This window comes from Heterodontus francisci, chromosome 4 (assembly GCF_036365525.1).
Source record: "Heterodontus francisci isolate sHetFra1 chromosome 4, sHetFra1.hap1, whole genome shotgun sequence".
Taxonomy (NCBI): domain Eukaryota; kingdom Metazoa; phylum Chordata; class Chondrichthyes; order Heterodontiformes; family Heterodontidae; genus Heterodontus; species Heterodontus francisci.
In genome coordinates this window covers 38,842,308-38,862,241 of record NC_090374.1, presented here as the reverse complement: position 1 = coordinate 38,862,241, position 19,934 = coordinate 38,842,308, and the positions used below count along the sequence as shown (strand labels likewise).

Sequence of the window (19,934 nt, the reverse complement as noted above, 5' to 3'; positions counted from 1 at the left end):
TTGCTGGCTCCTAGGAAGCGGAGATGATCAATGATTTCAAAAGGAAATGGACGGACACTTGATGGAAATAAACTTGCAGGGCTACAGGGATAAAGTGGGGGAATGGGACTGACTGGATTGTGCTGCAGAGAGCAGCATGGACTTGATAGGCCGAATAGCCTCCTTCTTTGCCATAATAACTATTACTCTAGGAAAGCATGTATGGAGGGCTATCACTCAAAGAATGAAGAATGAAGTTCAAATAAATATATTTACAAAGAGAATAGCTGGAACATGACCTTTGCAGAAAGTGATTATGGAAGAAGAGATTTATAACATAATTTAAAAGGAATCAGATAAGCATTTGAAGAAAAAAGAAAAAAGGCAGGGAAATGAGATTAGAGTAGATTGCATCAGTTGAAAAGCAAGCACCTGCACTGATGTGATGGGTTGAATGGTCTCTTCCTGTGCCATAATTTTATGATTATATGCTGAATCAACATTAATTTTGGAAATGCACCTTGGTATACTTGCATACATCTCCTTGTGGTTACCTCAGCAGTGGTATTGAGAGAGAAGTGTGAAAAAGTAACAGAAAAATTCATTGAAATAGAGAAATTGTTGCAGACAGGTGGTAAGGGGTGGGAGTGGTCCCAACTGACCGCAATCATGTTTTATTTCAAATGAGTTAGCCCCTGAAGGTTTTTGTTGCAAATTAACGGACAGTGACAGGGTTTTTTGTAGGTTTAAAACAGGAGATTAACTCTCAGAATTGTTACAGCATAGAAGGAGGCCATTCAGCCCATCGTGTCTGCACTGGGTCTCCAAATGAGCAATTCACCCAGTACCACACCCCTGCCTTCTCCCCGTAACCCCGCACATTCCTCCTTTTCAGAAAACAGGTCTTATTCTCTTTTGAATGCCTTGATTGAACCAGCCTCCGTCGCACTCTCTGGCAGTGCATTCCAGACCTTAACCACTCGCTGTATGAAAAATTTAACCTTCATGATGCTTTTGCTTCTTTTGCCAATTACTTTAAATCTGTGCCCTCTCATTCTTGATCCTTTTACAAGTGGAAACAGTTTCTCCTAATCTACTCTGCATAGACCTTTCAAGATTTTGAATACCTCTATCAAATCACCTCTCAGCCTTCTCTTCTTCAAGGAAAACAGCCCCAGCTTCTCCAATATATCTTCATAACTGAAGTTCCTCATCTTTGGTACCATTCTCGTGAATCTTTTCTGTACTCTCTCCAATGCTTTCACACTTTTCCTAAAGTGCGGCGCCCAGAACTGGACGCAATACTCCAGCTGAGGCTGAACTAGTGGCTTATACAAGTTCAACAAAACCTCCTTGCTCTTGTACTCTATGCCCTTGTTACACTAATGTGCTTTGTTGAATGATAATTTTCTTTGGTCCACTGATCTGAATTTGTCTTTTTTTTTTAAAAAGCCAGCAAAATCATCCTTTCAGCTGAAGATGACCACCTAATTTGCAACACTGTCTCATACAGTGCAATGCTTGTGAGGAGAGAGATGAAATCTTTGCTAATATCCCAGGAAGAACCATGACCCAGGAAGTTTAAAGGAACAGCCTTTTGGTTTTCAGCAAGCAGAGAAATACTGTGAACGGCTATGAACGGAATTTAACGTTAGGCAGGAGGCCCTTCTCATCGGCCAAAGACTTGGCGACGAGCCCGCCTCCGCTGGGCCTGGGGAGCCAGATCGGGATTCTTCATGCCCTGGGCACTTAATTGGCGTTGGGTGGGGTTTCCACCTCCTTGAGGCGGGGAAGTCCCGCCAAATGGAGCTGCCGGCCAATCAGGGGGCGGGCAGCTCTTAGCCCCAACAGTGCCACTGCTGGGACTACACCCAGCCAACGGAAGCAAAAGGAAGGATGGCCCTGGAACTAAGGTAAGTTTTAGGGCCTCGCTGGGCCCCGGCGAGGAAAGGACGATTGGTTGGAGGGTGGGGAGTGTTATGCGTTGGGGTGGTTGGGGCTTTGGGGGTGGCCCTCCATGGGGCACAGGGTGCCCACAAAAAGGCTGCCAGGTTTTACCTTGAGGTGTTCTTGGGGCCTGCGTTGTTTGTAGTCTTCAATTTGTGGAGTGTTGTAGATTTCTGGTGGTGACGGTCACTTTCAGTTCTCTTCTGTACCAGGTTGAAGTGTAGAATCAGCATCAGGGCTGCTTCTTCTTCTTGTTTAGGCTGGGTCGTTCCACAGCTCTTGGCTGGACACTGTTATATATTTTTTCTGTAAGCTGCCATCTTAGTTAGTCTTGTAGAGAGATTCTTAGTCTGGAAATGTTAAACATTAATCTTTATTACATTATAACTATTTACACTCCACACTAGCCTTTGTGACTCCTCCAAAAGCCATGCTGCAACGATCTTCGAGTCTCTCTCACATATGATCTCTTATATCATCATGGCAGAAGATATTCTTTATACTCTGTCAAGATTAACCATTTCTGATCCTGATCTTCCTCCTAAGTCTTTATCCAAATATATATTTACATATATTCTGAGCTCCAGGACATCACTGCAGGAGTTCCTCAGGGTAGTGTCCTAGACCCAACCATCTTCAGCTGCTTCATCAATGACCTTCCTTCAATCATAAGGTCAGAAGTGGGGATGTTCGCCGATGATTGCACAATGTTCCACACCATTCACAACTCCTCAAATACTGAAGCAGTCCATGTAGAAATGCAGCAAGACCTGGATAACATCTAGGCTTGAGCTGTGAAGTGGCAAGTAACATTCGTGCCACACAAGTGCCAGGCAATGACCATCTTCAACAAGACAGAATCTAACCATTTCCTCTTGACATTCAATGGCATTACCATCGCTGAATCCCCCTCTATCAACATCTTGGGGGTTACCATTGACCAGAAATTGAACTGGACCAGCCACATAAATGTGGTGGCTACAAGAGCAAGTCAGAGGGTAGGAATCCTGTGGCTAGTAACTCATCACCTGACTGCCCAAAGCCTGTCCACTATCTAAAAGGCACAAGTCAGGAGTGTGAATGAATACTTTCCACTTGCCTGGCTGGGTGCAGCTTCAACAACACTCAAGAAGCTCGACATAATCCAAGACAAAGCAGCCCGCTTGATTAGCACCCATCCACAACCATTCACTCCCTCCACCACTGACACACTGTGGCAGCAGTGTGCACCATCTATAAGAGGCACTGCAGCAATGCACCAAGGCTCCTTAGACAGCACCTTCCAAACCCAAGACAACTACCAACTAGAAGGACAAGGGCAGCAAATGCATGGGAACACCACCATCTGCACGTTCCCCTCCAAGTTACACACCATCCTGACTTGGAACTATATTGCCGTGTTCCTTCACTGTCGCTGGGTCAAAATCCAGGAACTCCCTGACTAACAGCACTGTGGGTGTACCTACCCCACATGGACTGCAGCAGTTCAAGAAGGCAGCTTACCACCACCTTCCCAAGGGCAATTAGGGACGGGCAATAAATGCTGGCCTGGCCAGTGACACCCGCATCCCATGAATGAATTAAAAAAAAAGTTTTCATTGAAGAAAAATTAACAATGCTACACCTTTAAAAATGGTAAATTTTGCTAATGGTTTAAAACCCTTTAAAAATGGCGGCGGCACCTGCGTGTTGACGCCAGACGCTGTTGCTAGGGACGCAGTGGCCACCCCCGTCTCCGTCATCAGGGTGGCCACTCTGTCCCCTCTATTTAAATGAGCCCCCGCACGTAATATCGCGGGGGCTCCTCGGCGGCACCTCCATGTCAGAAGGCTGCTGAGTTGAAAGCACGACGCTGCAAAGCGAGGCACGCTATTAAAATTCAGCCCGAGGAATAAGATATGTCTTTACTGGGCATGACACAAGAATTAAAATGATCAGGCTGATGTGGGAAAGCACACTGTCCTTTTTGTATCTGGTAGCTTGGGTTTGAAACTGGTGGAATGAAACTTTCCCTTCTTTGCTAGTTTTGAGAGACCTACCTGAAATGGCTTTGGGGAGTCTAAAGCCAGTTTCTATGGCGCAGCACAAAATTGCCCACAAATTAACAATCTCACTCAAACAGGCAAAAGGAAATATGTTCAGTTGGAGATCTTTTGATAATGGTTTGGATTGAGCTTTGTTTTGGAAGTGATGCTTTTTTTTTGTTCAAATATTTTTTGAGGAATTCATAGTCAAACTGAATAAATATTGGATCAGTATTTTTTCAAGACAGCACTGAAAGAACGAATTTGGCAATAATGTTTACTGGTTGTTACATGATTCAAATTAAAAATCGAACAGAAACCCTGATAACAGAGGAAAACGTGGGCAGGGAAGTCAGTTATGCCCCTTGATTCGACAAGCCTGGCAGCAGCAGTGTACACCTGAGAGAGCAGAAAACCCACAAGCTTTTGGTTGTAGCAGTGTGTTTTACCTTCTGGAGTCAGCGGCTGATAAAGTTAGCCTGCTGCTGGAGAAGTGTCGAGGAAGGAGAGAAGACCACAACCCAGCTCGCTTTCCAGTACTTCTAAAAAGACCCTGAGAAGTCCATTGTGTCAATTCATCTTATCCCCTGTCTTTGAAAAAAGCCTGCTAAAATAATTCTCAGTGCCACCTGAAAAGAACTGTTTTAATAGATCCGAGTGACCTGTCTACATATGCTTGGAGGTTAGACGATATGCCAGTTTTGGAACAACATAATTCATCTGCTGTTTTCTTCAATATTGAGCAAGTAATCAGCCCAAGTGCTTTTTTGCCTGTAACAGAGCTCTGAATTTTAAAAAGTCCCTTTTATTTTTCCGGTTAACCATTTTGTGTGTGTGTCTGTGTCTGCAGGGCCTTTAAAAATTAAAAAGTCTGTGTGTTTATGCTTTGCTTTATTACTAGTTAAGACTTGTTCTTTTGTAAACTGCTAATTTTGTTGTTCATTCAAGAAACCTGGTTAGTGTGTTCTATTCTGGGAAAAATAGAGTATATGATTGACCCTATCAATAAGTGGGGCGGCGCAGTGGTTAGCACCGCAGCCTCACAGCTCCAGGGACCCGGGTTCGATTCTGGGTACTGCCTGTGCAGAGTTTGCAAGTTCTCCCTGTGACCGTGTGGGTTTTTGTCAGGTGCTCTGGTTTCCTCCCACAGCCAAAGACTTGCAGGTGATAGGTAAATTGGCTGTTGTAAATTGCCCCTAGTGTAGGTCGTGGTAGGGAATATGGGATTACTGTAGGGTTAGTATAAATGGGTGATTGTTGGTCAGCACAGACTCGGTGGGCCGAAGGGCCTGTTTCAGTGCTGTATCTCTAAAATAAAAAAAAAGTGGGAAAATTTAAAATATATGTCGTGATCTGTGGAGAACATAAGAAGCAGGAGTAGGTCATTCAGCCCCTCAAGCCTGCCCTGCAAAGTGGAACTAGAATACACAGTGCACTCCTCCCACCTCGGTCATAACAGCATACATTACTGGGACACAAATTCCACTCTGTGCCTAGGCATGCTATAACTGACGACGCTAATAATGAATACCTATGTTCGGTTTTGCTGTAATGTAATTCTTCACCTTGATGAACAGAAAAATAGGACTGAGAAAAATGTGTACTTACTTGCACATGATGAGTAGCAGTTGATGTAATGTCAACGTTTGGTTCCGTTCTGGAGGCAGGAAAAAAAACATCGCTGTTCTGAACTTGCATCTCCTGGGATCTCGGTGTCTTGGGGGAATTAGGTGCAGAATGTTGTGGTGCAATAGAGCAGCAGAGCCTTGAGGAACAAAGTAGGTTACCGAAAGAAATTTTTGCATCTAAAATGCATCAATTTATTCGTTCACTCACAGCCTAACATGTATTTATGAAGCAGTGTTTAGACTTGCATATATATTTGGCAGTTCTTGGCAGCAGTTATCTCTATTAAATAGTGGCACCTGCTTGCTTTCCATATGAAGACAAACAGATTGCCTTCACATGCTCTACCTGCTACTGGACTGTGCTCAGACCATGAATGGCGGAGAAGCCACCAGTGCATGTTTGTAGAGGAAACTTATCCAATTATGTTCAATATGATTTGTAACCTGGATTAATTGCGGTGACAATATTAATATCTAATTACATGCCTATACTTCTTTAAAAAATTGTAATGTTCAATTCATAAAATAATTCAGTTTGGATGCAGTGATGATGTGTCCCACTACCTACTTATACTCATGACTGTTATCCAAACATAAAGGGCACATTAAACATATACCCATTTCTCACAAATGTCTTACCATCTGATTGGTTGTACCTGCTGCAAATTTTCTGGAAGGGGATGGCCACGTGTTTCAGGTAGGAGTAAGCATAAAATTCCAGCCAATAAAGTGAAACTGCCTATTAGCAGGAAAGGTAACATCCTGTTATATGCTCCTAAAAGACAGAAGGAGACAGATCTGCAATTAACTGGAAGATGACAAAAATGCATTTTCAATCACAATGTAGCAAATTAGATTTCAAATGGACCTCAACCTTTAATTTTGTTCTCAGACAACGTACCATTCAGGTCTGGGCACAACTTGCCGCAGCAACATTAAAGGGGCCATTTAACAAATTTGAGCGGCCATAAAGAGTCTTGCCTAGTGGCACATTATATTGGAAATTTCGGTTAATCACACTCTATAAGTGCTGGAAAATGGGATTAGAATAGTTAGGTGCTTTATGGCTGGCACAGATACGATGGGCCGCTGGGCCTGTTTCTGTGCTGTATAACTCTATGACTCTCTAACTCTAAGAGTCTATGAAACATGATCAATAAATAGAATAAAATTCCAGGAATAGTAGTAGACAAAAAAAATCCTAGCCCATTGAATGCTGAAATGGAGGGACTTGAGGCCGTTTCTGGATAGATGAACTAAAATGAGCTGAATGGGTATTCTCTTCAACAATCTTGTGATCTTGAGATTCCCCACTCTATGATTGAGACCATCTGTGCAGCTCCCTCACCACTTTCCCCACATTCACCTCCCACTCCTCATCTCCTGTGGCTTCTCCACCATTCAATAAGATCATGGCTGACCTTCTACATCAACAACACTTTCCGAGCATATCCCCACATACCTTGATTCCTCTAGTGTCCAAAAATCTATTGACCTCTGTCTTGAATATGTTCATCGACTGACCATCTCTGAACTCAGAACCCTCAGAGTAAAGAAATGTCACCTCAAATTAGTCCTAAATGGCCAACCCCTTATCTTCAGATGATAGTCCTTAATTCTATGCTCTCCAGCCAGGGATAACAGCCTCTTGCCTCTCCCTGTCAAGTCTCTAAGAATTTAATATTTTTCAATGAGATCATCTCTATTCTTCTAAACTCCAGAGAATATCAGCCCAGTCTTTCCACAGGGGATAGCCCTCTCATCCAGGAATCCCAGGAAGATAGTGAATATTTGTTGCACCCCTCTAAGACAAGCAAATCCTTCCTTGGGTAAGGAGACCAAAGCTACACACAGTTCTCCAGGTGTGATCTCACCAAAACACTTTACAATTGCAGGAAGACTTCCTTCCTCTTACATTCCAATTTCCTTGCAGTAAAGGCTAACATACCATTTGGCTTCCTTATTGCTTGCCATCCCCGAATGTTAACTTTCTGTGATTCATGTACAAGGACACTCAAATCCCTCTGCATACTAACATTTACTCATCTCTCACCTTTAAAACAATATTCTGCTTTTCCATTCTTCCTACCAAAGCAGATAATTTCACACTTCCCACATAATACTCCATCTGCCATCTCTTACCCGAACACTTTTTCCTTTACAGCCTCTTTATGTCCTCCTTACAGCTTACTTTCCCACCTAGCCATGTATTGTCCGAAAATTTGGATATGTTGCACTTTGTCCTTGTCATTGTCTTAGTCATTGTTATAGATTGTAAATATCTGACGTACGACCACTGATACCTGTGGCACTCCTCTAGTTACACCCTGCCATCCTGAAAATGACCCCTTTGTTCTTACTCCCTGGTTTCTACTCACAAACCAATCCGCAGTACATGCTAATATATTACCCCAACCCCATGACCCCTAATTTTGTGTAACAACTTCTTGGCACCTTATCGAATTCCTTCTGAAAATCTGAATATTTTACATCCACTGGCTCCTTCTTATATACTGTGCTAGTGACACCCTCCGAAAACTCAAATAGATTTGTCAAAAGCAATTTCCCTTTCATAAAACCATAAGAATAGATTTTTATGACTGAGGCGGAAGTAATGCACTGTTAATTCAGTCCCACGACGCTACAGGTCGCAACATATTAGTAAAGCTTCCCACCTACTTGAAAAATAGTCAAATTAATCACTTTATTTATCCCAAGAATAAAACACACCAAACCAGGTTTCTTTAAACAACAACAAAGTTAACTATTTATTAATCAACTAAGTTTTAAACGATAATGAGATCGATCTATATGTATGAAAAGATTTTATAACTCCTTAATCTTCCTTACCTTCATGCACACACATACATTCAATTACCAATGGCTAACCAGGGAAAACGGAAATATGGTCTTTACAGCAGTTTCTTAGGAATAATAAATAACTGGGTTGTAACTTTTGGTAGTATTTTCCTGGATTGATGAGGTGTCCCAGAGTCAAATAGTCAGATGCCATTTGATATCTCTCCAGTGAAATTAATGAGCTGTCTATGATGAGTAGGCGTTCAAGGTAGTTCATCTGCAGCAGGCATCACACAGATATTTCAGCAACAGGTTGTAGCAACACGTCTATTTAAATTTTAAAGGAGCAGTCGAACAGTAGAAACTTTCTTGAGAGTTCAGGAACTTCCAAAAATACTGACGTCAATAGGACTTACTCTCAGGAAAGGAGCTGTCTCCACAGAATACAGCAATTATAGAACTCACTCTTCAGACACTAAATTCTTGAATGGAAGCAACAACAACCTGCCCCACCTGAAATACAGGCTGTCTTTCCTCAAAACAGCGTTTCTCCACAGAGTGTAGCAATTCCTCTTTTCTCTGGGTCTCTTCCTCTTTGATACAGGAACAATTTTTCAAGAAAGAGAGTTTTCTGGGCTGTATTTCCAGCCAATTTCTAGCAATAACTCTTTCAGCTGCTCACAGACCCCTGGTTTCTTCTTTCAATGCCAAAATGGAACTGAAAGGCTCCAGCAGTCCAAATCACAAGGCTGCCATAAATCTTTCTGTTGCTTGGATATTAGTTTACAGTCTGCACTCTTCAAATACTAAACCTCTGCAGTTATTGTCCACAGAGTTTTTTTCAGTCTTAAAGGCACGCAGACCTCCTAGTTTTCTTAAAAAAACAAAATGCTTACATTTGCTACTTTCCAATCCACAGGGACCAGCGCTTCACTGAATTGCAAGAACGAGCTCTCCAGCTCTTGGCTGGCAGGGAAGTGTGGGGGGCCCTGAGAGGGAAGACAGAGAAAGGACAAATGGAAGTGGAGACTCTGCTCAAAGCACTTCCACTCCTGGCCCCTTCCCCCACAACCCCACCCCCCTCACGTCCATTCAGAGCCCCATATACTGCCTCCTGTCCCCATGGTTGAGTTTGCCCCTACACAAGTGCAGGTGGGGCAGTGTTTGGTGGGGCCCTCATGGAGTCCAAAACCTAGAGACCTTGGCCAAGTGAGGTCCCCAGCATCACAGATGCCAGTCTCCACCCAGTTCCACATGATATCAAGAAACGACTGAAGGCACTGGATACTGCAAAGGCTATGGGCCCTGACAACATTCCAGCAATAGTATTGAAGACTTGAGCTCCAGCACTAGCCACGCCCCTAGCCAAGCTATTCCAGTACAGCTACCCTAGCATCTACCCGACAATGTGGAAGATTGCCCAGGTATGTCCTGTACACAAAAAGCAGGACAAATCAAACGCGGTGAATTACTACCCTATCAGTCTAGTCTCGATCATCAGCAAAGTGATGAAAGGTGTTGTGGATAGTGCTATCTTCTTCTTTGGCCTCCTTGTCTCGAGAGACAATGGATAAGCGCCTGGAGGTGGTCAGTGGTTTGTGAAGCAGCGCCTGGAGTGGCTATAAAGGCCAACTCTAGAGTGACAGACTCTTCCACAGGTGCTGCAGATAAAATTGGTTGTCGGGGCTATTACACAGTTGGCTCTCCTTGTGCTTCTGTCTTTTTTCCTGCCAACTGCTAAGTCTCTTCGACTCGCCACTCTTTAGCCCCGCCTTTCTGGTTGACCGCCAGCTCTGGCGATCGCTGGCAACTGACTCTGACGACTTGTGATCAATGTCACAGGACTTCATGTCGCATTTGCAGACGTCTTTAAGGCGGAGACAAGGACGGTCGGTCGGTCTGATACCAGTGACGAGCACGCTGTTCAATGTGTCCTTGGGGATCCTGCCATCTTCCATGCGGCTCACGTGGCCAAGCCATCTCAGGAGCCGCTGGCTTAGTAGGGTCTATATGCTGGGGATGTTGGCCACCTCGAGGACTTCTGTGTTGGAGATACGGTCCTGCCACCTGATTCAAGGATTCTCCGGAGGCAGCAAAGATGGAATGAATTGAGACGTCGCTCTTGGCTGACATACATTGTCCAGGCCTTGCCGTAGAGCAAGGTACTGAGGACACAGGCTTGATACACTTGGTCTTTTGTGTTCCGTGTCAGTGCACCATTTTCCAACACTCTTTTGGCCAGTCTGGACATAGCAGAGGAAGCCTTTCCCATGCGCTTGTTGAATTCTGCATCGAGAGACAGGTTACTGGTGATAGTTGAGCCTAGGCAGGTGAACTCTTGAACCACTTCCAGAGTGTGGTCGCCGATATTTATGGATGGAGCATTTCTGACGTCCTGTCCCATGATGTTCATTTTCTTGAGGCTGATGGTTAGGCCAGATTCGGTGCAGGCAGCTGCAATCCTGTCGATGAGTCTCTGCAGACACTCTTCAGTGTGAGATGTTAATGCAGCATCGTCAGCTAAGAGGAGCTCCCTGATGAGGACTTTCCGTACTTTGGTCTTCGCTCTTAGATGGGCAAGGTTGAACAACCTGCCACCTGATCTTGTGTGGAGGAAAATTCCTTCTTCTGAAGACCTGAACGCATGTGAGAGCAGCAGGGAGAAGAAGATCCCAAACAGTGTGGGTGCAAGAACACAGCCCTGTTTCACGCCACTCAGGATAGGAAAGGGGTCTGATGAAGCGCCGCGGTGCTGAATTGTGCCTTTCATATTGTCATGGAATGAGGTGATGATACTTAGTAGCTTTGGTGGACATCCAATCTTTTCTAGTAGTCTGAAGAGACTAAGTCTGCTGACGAGGTCAAAGGCTTTGGTGAGATCAATGAAAGCAATGTAGAGGGGCGTCTGTTGTTCACGGCATTTCTCCTGTGGCTGGCAAAGGGAGAGCAGCATGTCAATGGTGGATCTCTCTGTTCGGACGCCACACTGTGCCTCAGGGTAGACATGCTCAGCCAGCTTCTGGAGCCTGTTTTAAGCGACTCGAGCAAAGACTTTCTCCACTATGCTGAGCAGGGAGATTCCACGGTAGTTGTTGCAGTCACCGCGGTCACCCTTGTTCTTATAGAGGGTGATGATATTGGCATCGCGCATGTCCTGTGGTACTGCTCCCTCGTCCCAGCACAGGCAAAGCAATTTGTACAGTGCTGAAAGTATAGTAGGCTTGGCACTCTTGATGATTTCAGGGGAATGCCGTCCTTCCCAGGGGCTTTTCCGCTGGCTAGAGAATCAATGGCATCACTGAGTTCCGATTTTGTTGGCTGTATGTCCAGCTCATCCATGACTGACAGAGACTGGGCTGCATTGAGGGCGCTAGGTAGTGTTCCACCCAGCGGTCCATTTGCTTGCGTTGGTCAGTGATTGTTTCCCCTGATTTAGATTTGAGGGGAGCAATCTTCTTGATAGTTCGCCCAAAAGCTCTCTTAATGCCATCATACATTCCTCTGATATTTCCGGTGTCAGAGGCCAGCTGAATATGACTGCATAGGTGTTGCCAGTAGTCATTTGCGCAGCGCCTGGCTGTTCTTTGTGCAGCGCTTCTGGCTGATTTAAGTGCCACGGATGTTAACTCGCTGGGGGCTTTCTTGCAGTTCAGCAGTGCAATGCGCTTAGCGGCTATGACAGGTTCCAGCTCTTCAATATGAGATTGAAACCAGTCTGCATTCCGCTTCACACGTTTGCCATAGGTGGTCATTGCTGAGTCATAGATGGCGTCTCTGATGTGGGCCCACTTGGTCTCTGCATTCCCTGTGGGAGTGTTTTGAAGGGCTTTTTCAAGTGAATTTAGAAACTTATGTAACAGCTGTGGATGAGAAATTCTGCTAGTGTTGATGCGCGGGCGGCCCTTCTGCTTGGAGTGATGCAGTTTCTTTGGTTTGAGGCTAACCTTGCTGCACACCAGGGAGTGGTCGGTGTCGCAGTCCACACTGTGGAAGCTGTGTGTGATTTGAACGCTGTTTAAAGAGGCTCGCCTTGTGACGATGAGGTCCAGCTGGTGTCAATGACGTGATCTTGGGTGCCTCCAAGAAACCTGGTGACAGGGTTTAGTGTGAAAGAATAAGTTGGTGATGCAGAGGTTATGCAGTGCTATCAAGCGGCACTTAAACAGCAATAATCTGCTCACTGACGCTCAGTTTGAGTTCCGCCAAGGCCTCTGAGCTGCTAATCTCATTACAGTCTTGGTTCAAACATGGACAAAAGAGCTGAATTCCAGAGGTGAGATGAGAGTAACTGCCCTTGACGTCAAGTCAGCGTTTGGCCAAGTATGGCATTAAGGAGCCCGAGCAAAACTGGAGTCAATGGGAATCAGGGGGAAAATTCTCCATTGGTTGGAGTCATACCTCGCACAAAGGAAGATGGTTGCGGTTGTTGGTGGTCAATCATCTCAGTCCCAGCACATCACTGTAGGAGTTCCTCAGGATAGTGTCCTAGTGTCCTGGACCCAACCATCTTCAGCTGCTTCAGCAATGACCTTCGTTCCATCATAAGGTCAGAAGTGGGGATGTTGTCTGATGATTGCACAATGTTCCGCACCATTCATGACTCCTCCGAGACTGAAGCAGGCGATGTTCAGGTGCAGCAAGACCTGGACAACATTCAGGCTTGGGCTGATAGATGGCAAGTAACATTCACGCCACAGAAAGTGCCAGGCAATGACTGTCTCAAACAAGAGAGAATCTAATCATCTCCCCTTGATGTTCAATGGTATTACCATCGCTGAATCCCCCACTATCAACATCCTTCGGGTTACCATTGATCAGAAACTGAACTGGACTAGCCACATGTATACTGTGGCGACAAGAGCAGGTCAGAGATTAGGGATTCTGCAGCAAGTAACTCACCTCCTGTCTCCCCACTTTCTGTCCACCATCTACAAGGCACAATTCATGAGGGTGATGGAATACTTTCTACTTGCCTGGATGGATGCAGCTCCAACAACAGTCAAGAAGCTCAACACCATCCAGGACAAAGCAGCCCACTTGATTGGCACCCCATCCACCACCTTCAACATTCACTCCCTTCACAGTGACAGCAGTGTGTAACATTTAAAAGATGCACTGCTGCAACTCACCAAGGCTCCTTTGACAGCACCTTCCAAACTTGTAACCTCTACCACTTCGAAGGACAATGGCAACAGATGCATGGGAACACCACCACCTGCAAGTTCCCCTCCAAGCCACACACCATCCTGACTTGGAACTATATCGCTGTTCCTTCACTGTCACTGGGTCAAAATCCCGGAACTCCCTTCTTAACAGCACTGTTGGTGTACAGACCCCACATGGACTGCAACGGTTCAAGAAGGTGGCTCACCACCACCTTCTCAAGGGCAATTTGAGATGGAAAATAAATACTGGCCTTGCCAACAATACCCACATCCCGTGAACGAGTGAAAAAGAACTAGCAGGCTGCCTCTCACCTTGCTGAAGCCACAAGGGTTGCACCACATAAGAGTAATAGGAAAAGCAAGAGAAAGGATTTGTAGTTGTTCAAAGGCATTCAATTTGGGTTTTTAACATTCTGTTGCATTGTCATATTTCTTTTCATATTTATGAGACATAAAACGTGGTTCAAAGCTCCATTGTTTCTTCCTCCCCATTTTAGCCCGCAGGCTGTCAAGTGGCCTTCTGCCTTGTGAAGAATGGTACGGTAAGAGTAAAAGACGTGCAATGGACGTCGATGAAATGGGTAGATTGTTGCTTTTAGGAGTGCCTTGTGCTGAGTTCTGGGTAAAGCCTGGCTACCCGACCCGAACCCAACTAGACACGACTACATGTGTAGGGTTCGGGTCGTGTCGGGTTGAAATTCCGAGTCCAGCATTCGGGCTCGGCTTGGGTCGGGCTGGACACAGCTGCTTCCAGGAAGTCATGGGATCAGGCTTACCCATGATTCCCCACAACTCCAGCTGCAGGAATAGCCTGTTGCCAGAACGGATGAAGGAGATTCGTGTCGGGTCGGGCGCGAAAAAAAATTAAAGGACTCGGGTTCGGGTTGGGCCTGGGTCAAGTTTTAATTTTATACCCAAATCAGGCTTTAGTTCTGGGTGCGGCAGGTGCACAGTGGTTTCAGAATTGGTGTACCAGTTGGCTGCATTGACTCAGATGAACTGAAGAGTGCCGAACTCAGCCTGTCGCAGGCAAACCTGGGAGCTAATTGTGCAGCTAGAGGTGCTCTTGTCACATCAGGATCCTCCTCCTCCTGCTCCAAAGATGCTGAGCAGTCATCACCTTGATCCTGTTGGAACTTCAGTCCTTACTGCTGCAAAATGCTGTGCAAGGTGCAACACACCACGACTGTTCTGGAAACCATTGCAGGAGCAAACAAATCTTTCCAGGCACCTCAATTACATTTTCAGCATCCCAATTGTTTGCTCAGGTACAATGCTGGTGCTCACGTGGCTTCTATTGTACCTTTCCTCAACATCAGTGTTAGTGCTCCTCACAGGTGTCATTAGCTACATCTTCAGAGGGTAGCCCTGGTCTCCTAGGAGCCATCCGCTAACTCTGCTTCAAGGTGTGAATACCTGTGGAAAACTTGACTGGCTGAGGATGAAAGCATCATGGCGGCTCCCTGGGAATCTCAAGCAGTCTCAAGTATGAGCAGACAAGCGAGATTCCCAGAATGAGCAGATCAAATACGGCCAGAACCATTACTGCAGCACATCGAGTGAAAGAATTTGGAAGCCAAATTCAGCATGCTGATGATGGAATACTGTGCTGTTCAAACTGCAATGTTTCATTGGATCACAAAATGGTGGTTAACTGTTCAGCACCACAGAGAGTCTGAAAGCCATCACAACAGAAAGAGAGCAACTGACACCGCACTGCTGGAAAATGAACATGCAAAAACACAAGCACCAATTTCATCTCTTTTTAAGAAGTTGACAGAGAGCTCAGAAAAGTGTCGGTTGCTTACAATGGAACTTGTGGATGCTTTGCAAGAGACAACATAACATTGGAAAATCTTGATCACCCAAAGCTATGGGTATTTATTCAATGTAAAGTGCAAAATGGTGGTTGCTTGCTAAGTGCAAATAAACTATGACAGGACTACCTACCGAAGGATTTTGAGACACATTTTAAGGAGATGAAGTCTCAGATTAATGCATGCGAGTCTTTTGCAATTATTTGTGATAAGTCATGTTTAATCTAACTCCTTCTTGAAAACATACAATGTTTTGGCCTCAACTGCTTTCTGTGGTAGCGAATTCCACAGGCTCTCCACTCTCTGGGTGAAGAAATTTGTCCTCATCTCAGTCCTGAAAGGTTTACCCCATATCTTTAGACTTTGACCCCTGGTTCTGGATATCCCCGACCATCTGGAACATCCTTCCTGCACCTACCCTGTCAAGTGCTGCTAGAATTTTATAGGTTTCTATGAGATTCCCCCCAACCCCCACTCTTCGGAACTCCAGCGAATATAATCCTAACCCACTCAATCACTCCTCATACGTCAGTCCCGCCATCCCAGGAATCAGTCTGGTAAACCTTCGCTGCACTCCCTCTACAGCAAGAACATCCTTCCTCAGATAAGGAGACCAAAACTGCACACAATATTCCAGGCATGGCCTCACCAAGGCCGTGTATAATTGCAGCAAGACATCCCTGCTACTGCACTCGAATCCTCTCACTTTGCAGGCCAACGTACCATTTGCCCTTTTTACCAGCTGTTGCACCTGCATGCTTACCTTCAGCGACTGGTGTACGAGAACACCCAGGTCTCATTGCATATTCCCCTCTCAGTTTATAGCCATTCAGATAATAATCTGCCTCCTGTTTTTGCTACCAAAGTGGATAACCTTACATTTATCCACATTATACTGCATCTGCCATGCATTAGCCCACACACTCAACTTGTCCAAATCACCCTGAAGCCTCTCTGCATCCTCCTCACAACTCACCCTCCCACCCAGTTTAGTGTCATCTGCAAATTTGGAGATATTACATTTAGTTCCCTCATCTAAATCATTAATATATATTGTGAATAGCTGGGGGCTTAGCACTGATCCCTGCAGTACCCCACTAGTCACTGCCTGCCATTCGGAAAAAGAGCCATTTATTCCTACTCTTTGTTTCCTGTCTGCCAACCAGTTTTCTATCCATCGCAATACACCAACCCCAATCCCATGTGCTTTAATTTTACATGCTAATCTCTTATGTGGGACTTTGTCGAAGGCCATCCACTGGCTCCCCCTCATCAACTCTACTCATTATATCCTCGAAGAATTCTAGTAGATTTGTCAAGCATGATTTCCCTTTCGTAAATCCATGCTGACTCTGTTCAATTTTACCACTGTTTGCCAAGTGCTCTGCTATAAAATCTTTGATAATGGACTCTACATTTTCCCCACTTCCGACGTCAGGCTGACTGGTCTATGAATCCCTGCTTTCTCTCTACCTCCCTTTTTTAAATAGTGGGGTTACATTAGCTGCCCTCCAATCTGTAGGAACGGTTCCAGAGTCTATAGAATCTTGAAAGATGAGCATCAATGCATCCACTATTTCTAGGGCCACTTCCTTAAGTACTCTGGGATGTAGATTATCAGGCCCTGGGGATTTATTGGCCCTCACTCCCATCAATTTCCCTAACACCATTTCTCTACTCATACTGATTTCCTTTAGTTCCTCCCTCTCACTAAACCCTGTGTTCCCCAACATTTCTGGTATGTTATTTGTGTTCTCCTTTGTGAAGGCAGAACCAAAGTATGCATTTAGTTGGTCAGCCATTTCTTTGTTCCCCATAATAAATTCCCCTATTTCTGACTGTAAGGGACCTACATTTGTCTTTTACAGTCAGTTTTTATATTGTTCGCAAGCTTACTCTCATACTCTATTTTCCCCTTCTTAATCAATCCTTTGGTCGTCCTTTGCTGAATTCTAAACTGCTCCCAATCCTCAGCTCTGTTATTTTTTCTGGCGAATTTATATGCCTCTTCCTTGGATCTAATGCTCTCTCTAATTTCCCTTGTAAACCATAGTTTGGCTACCTTTCCCATTTTACCTTTGCACCAGACAGGAATAAACAATTATTGCTGTTCATCCATATATTCTTAGAATATTTGCCATTGCCTATCCACTGTCATTCTTTTAAGTAACATTTGCCAATCCATCATAGCTAACTCGCACCTCATACCTTCGTAGTTTTCTTTATTAAGATTCAGTTCCCTAGTCTCAGAATCAACTACATCACTCTCCATCTTGATGAAGAATTCTATCATATTATGGTTGCTCATCCCCAAGGGGTCTCGCAGAACTAGATTGTCAATTATTCCTCTCTCATTACACAATACCCAGTCTAGGATGGGATGTTTTCTAGTTGGATCCTCAATGTATTGGTCCAGAAACCCATCCCGTATACCCTCCATGAATTTCTCCTCTACGGTATTGTGACTAATTTGATTTGTCCAATCTATATGCAGATTGAAGTCACCCATAATTACAGATGTTCCTTTATTACATGCGTCTCTAATTTCCTGTTTAATGCCATTCCCAACATCACCACTACAGTTTGGGGGTCGATATACAACCCCCCACTAACATTTTTTGCTCCTTCGTGTTTCTCAGCTCTATCCATACAGATTCCACATCGTCAGAGCTAATATCCTTCCTCACTATTGCGTTAATTTCCTCTTTAACCGGCAATGCAACTCCAGCACCTTTTACTTTTTGTCTGTCCTTCCTAAATACTGAATACACCTGGATGTTAATTTCCCATCCCTGGTCACCTTGCAGCCATGTCTCCCTAATCCCGACTATATCATACCCGTTTACATTATTTGCGCAATTAATTCATCCACTTTATTGTGAATGCTCCGCGCGTTAAGGCGCAAAGCCTTAAGGCTTGTCTTTTTAACATTACCTGTCCCCATCCCATTATTTTTCACTGTGGCCCTGTTTGATTCTGGCCTTTGATTTCTTTGCCTATCACTTTTCTTATTCCCCTTAATGTCCTTTGTTCTTGTCTTTGATCCCCCCTCTTCTGACTCCTTGCAAAGTTTCCCATCCCCCTGCCATTTTAGTTTAAACCCTCCCCAACCACTCTCGCAAATACTCCCCCTCGGACATCAGTCCCAGTCCTGCCCAGGTGTAACCCGTCCAGTTTGTACTGGTCCCACCTCCCCCAGAACCGGTCCCAACATCCCAGCAATCTAAAACCCTCCCCCTCACACCATCTCTTCAGCCACGTATTCATCCGATATCGCCTGCTATTTCTACTCTGACCAGCACGTGGCATGTGGTTATGCAACTTACATGACAAAATCTTTCAAATCTGTGCTCCAAGGTGTGATGCCTGATGCTGTCCATATTACATGTAATGTACATATAATATCTCATCAGTGAGCTGGAGAAAAGCAGGTTTGGTAAAGTTGACAAACTGGTCAGCTACATTAAAAGGATCTTCAAACACTGCCCTAGCTGCAAGCTTCGATGCAGGCAACACATTGCAAATGCGGCTGAAATAGTTGAATTTGGGGAACAAAACATCACCCTTCCTCCAGAGTCAGTAATTACATGTTGGAATTCTTGGTTTCGGGTATTACAGTATCATTCAGCTCACCTGAAATACTACTCAGACTTCTTCTCAGAAGAGAGCTCATACTGACACTGAAAATACAGGTTTTAACAGACATTGTAAACCTTTTAAACGATGCTCAGCTTACTGAGGTGGTTCAGTTTGTTGCCAAGAATGCTGTATGACTAATGGATTTAATCATTTGGTTTGAATCTCGATACATCACAATCCACAAAGCTTAAAATAAAGTAATGGATGTACATCCTTAAACACGGGTGAGGTCCCGGAGGACTGGAGAATTGCTAATGTTGTCCCCTTGTTTAAGAAGGGTAGCAGGGATAATCCAGGTAATTATAGACCGGTGAGCCTGACGTCAGTGGTAGGGAAGCTGCTGGAGAAGATACTGAGGGATAGGATCTATTCCCATTTGGAAGAAAATGGGCTCATCAGTGATAGGCAACATGGTTTTGTGCAGGGAAGGTCATGTCTTACCAACTTAATAGAATTCTTTGAGGAAGTGACAAAGTTGATTGATGACGGAAGGGCTGTCGATGTCATATACATGGACTTCAGTAAGGCGTTTGATAAGGTTCCCCATGGCAGGCTGATGGAGAAAGTGAAGGCGCTTGGGGTCCAAGGTGTACTAGCTAGATGGATAAAGAACTGGTTGGGCAACAGGAGACAGAGAGTAGCAGTAGAAGGGAGTTTCTCAAAATGGAGACGTGTGACCAGTGGTGTTCCACAGGGATCCGTGCTGGGACCGCTGTTGTTTGTGATATACATTAATGATTTGGAGGAAAGTATAGGTGGACTGATTAGCAAATTTGCAGACGACACTAAGATTGGTGGAGTAGCAGATAGTGAAGGGGACTGTCAGAGAATACAGCAGAATATAGATAGATTGGAGAGTTGGGCAGAGAAATGGCAGATGGAGTTCAATCAGGGCAAATGCGAGGTGATGCATTTTGGAAGATCCAATTCAAGAGT

At 44.7% G+C, this 19,934-nt stretch overlaps 1 protein-coding gene across 1 annotated transcript in view; it reads right to left on the bottom strand.

Moving 5' to 3' along the window:
• Window positions 1-6,213: 6,213 nt before the first annotated feature.
• The window catches only part of LOC137368640 (solute carrier family 22 member 4-like), a 211,657-nt gene continuing 197,936 nt past the window's right edge, over window positions 6,214-19,934 (bottom strand). The window contains exon 10 of the mRNA XM_068028780.1: window positions 6,214-6,353. Coding sequence (XP_067884881.1) covers window positions 6,214-6,353 — 140 coding nt within the window. The remainder of the gene's footprint in view (window positions 6,354-19,934) is intronic.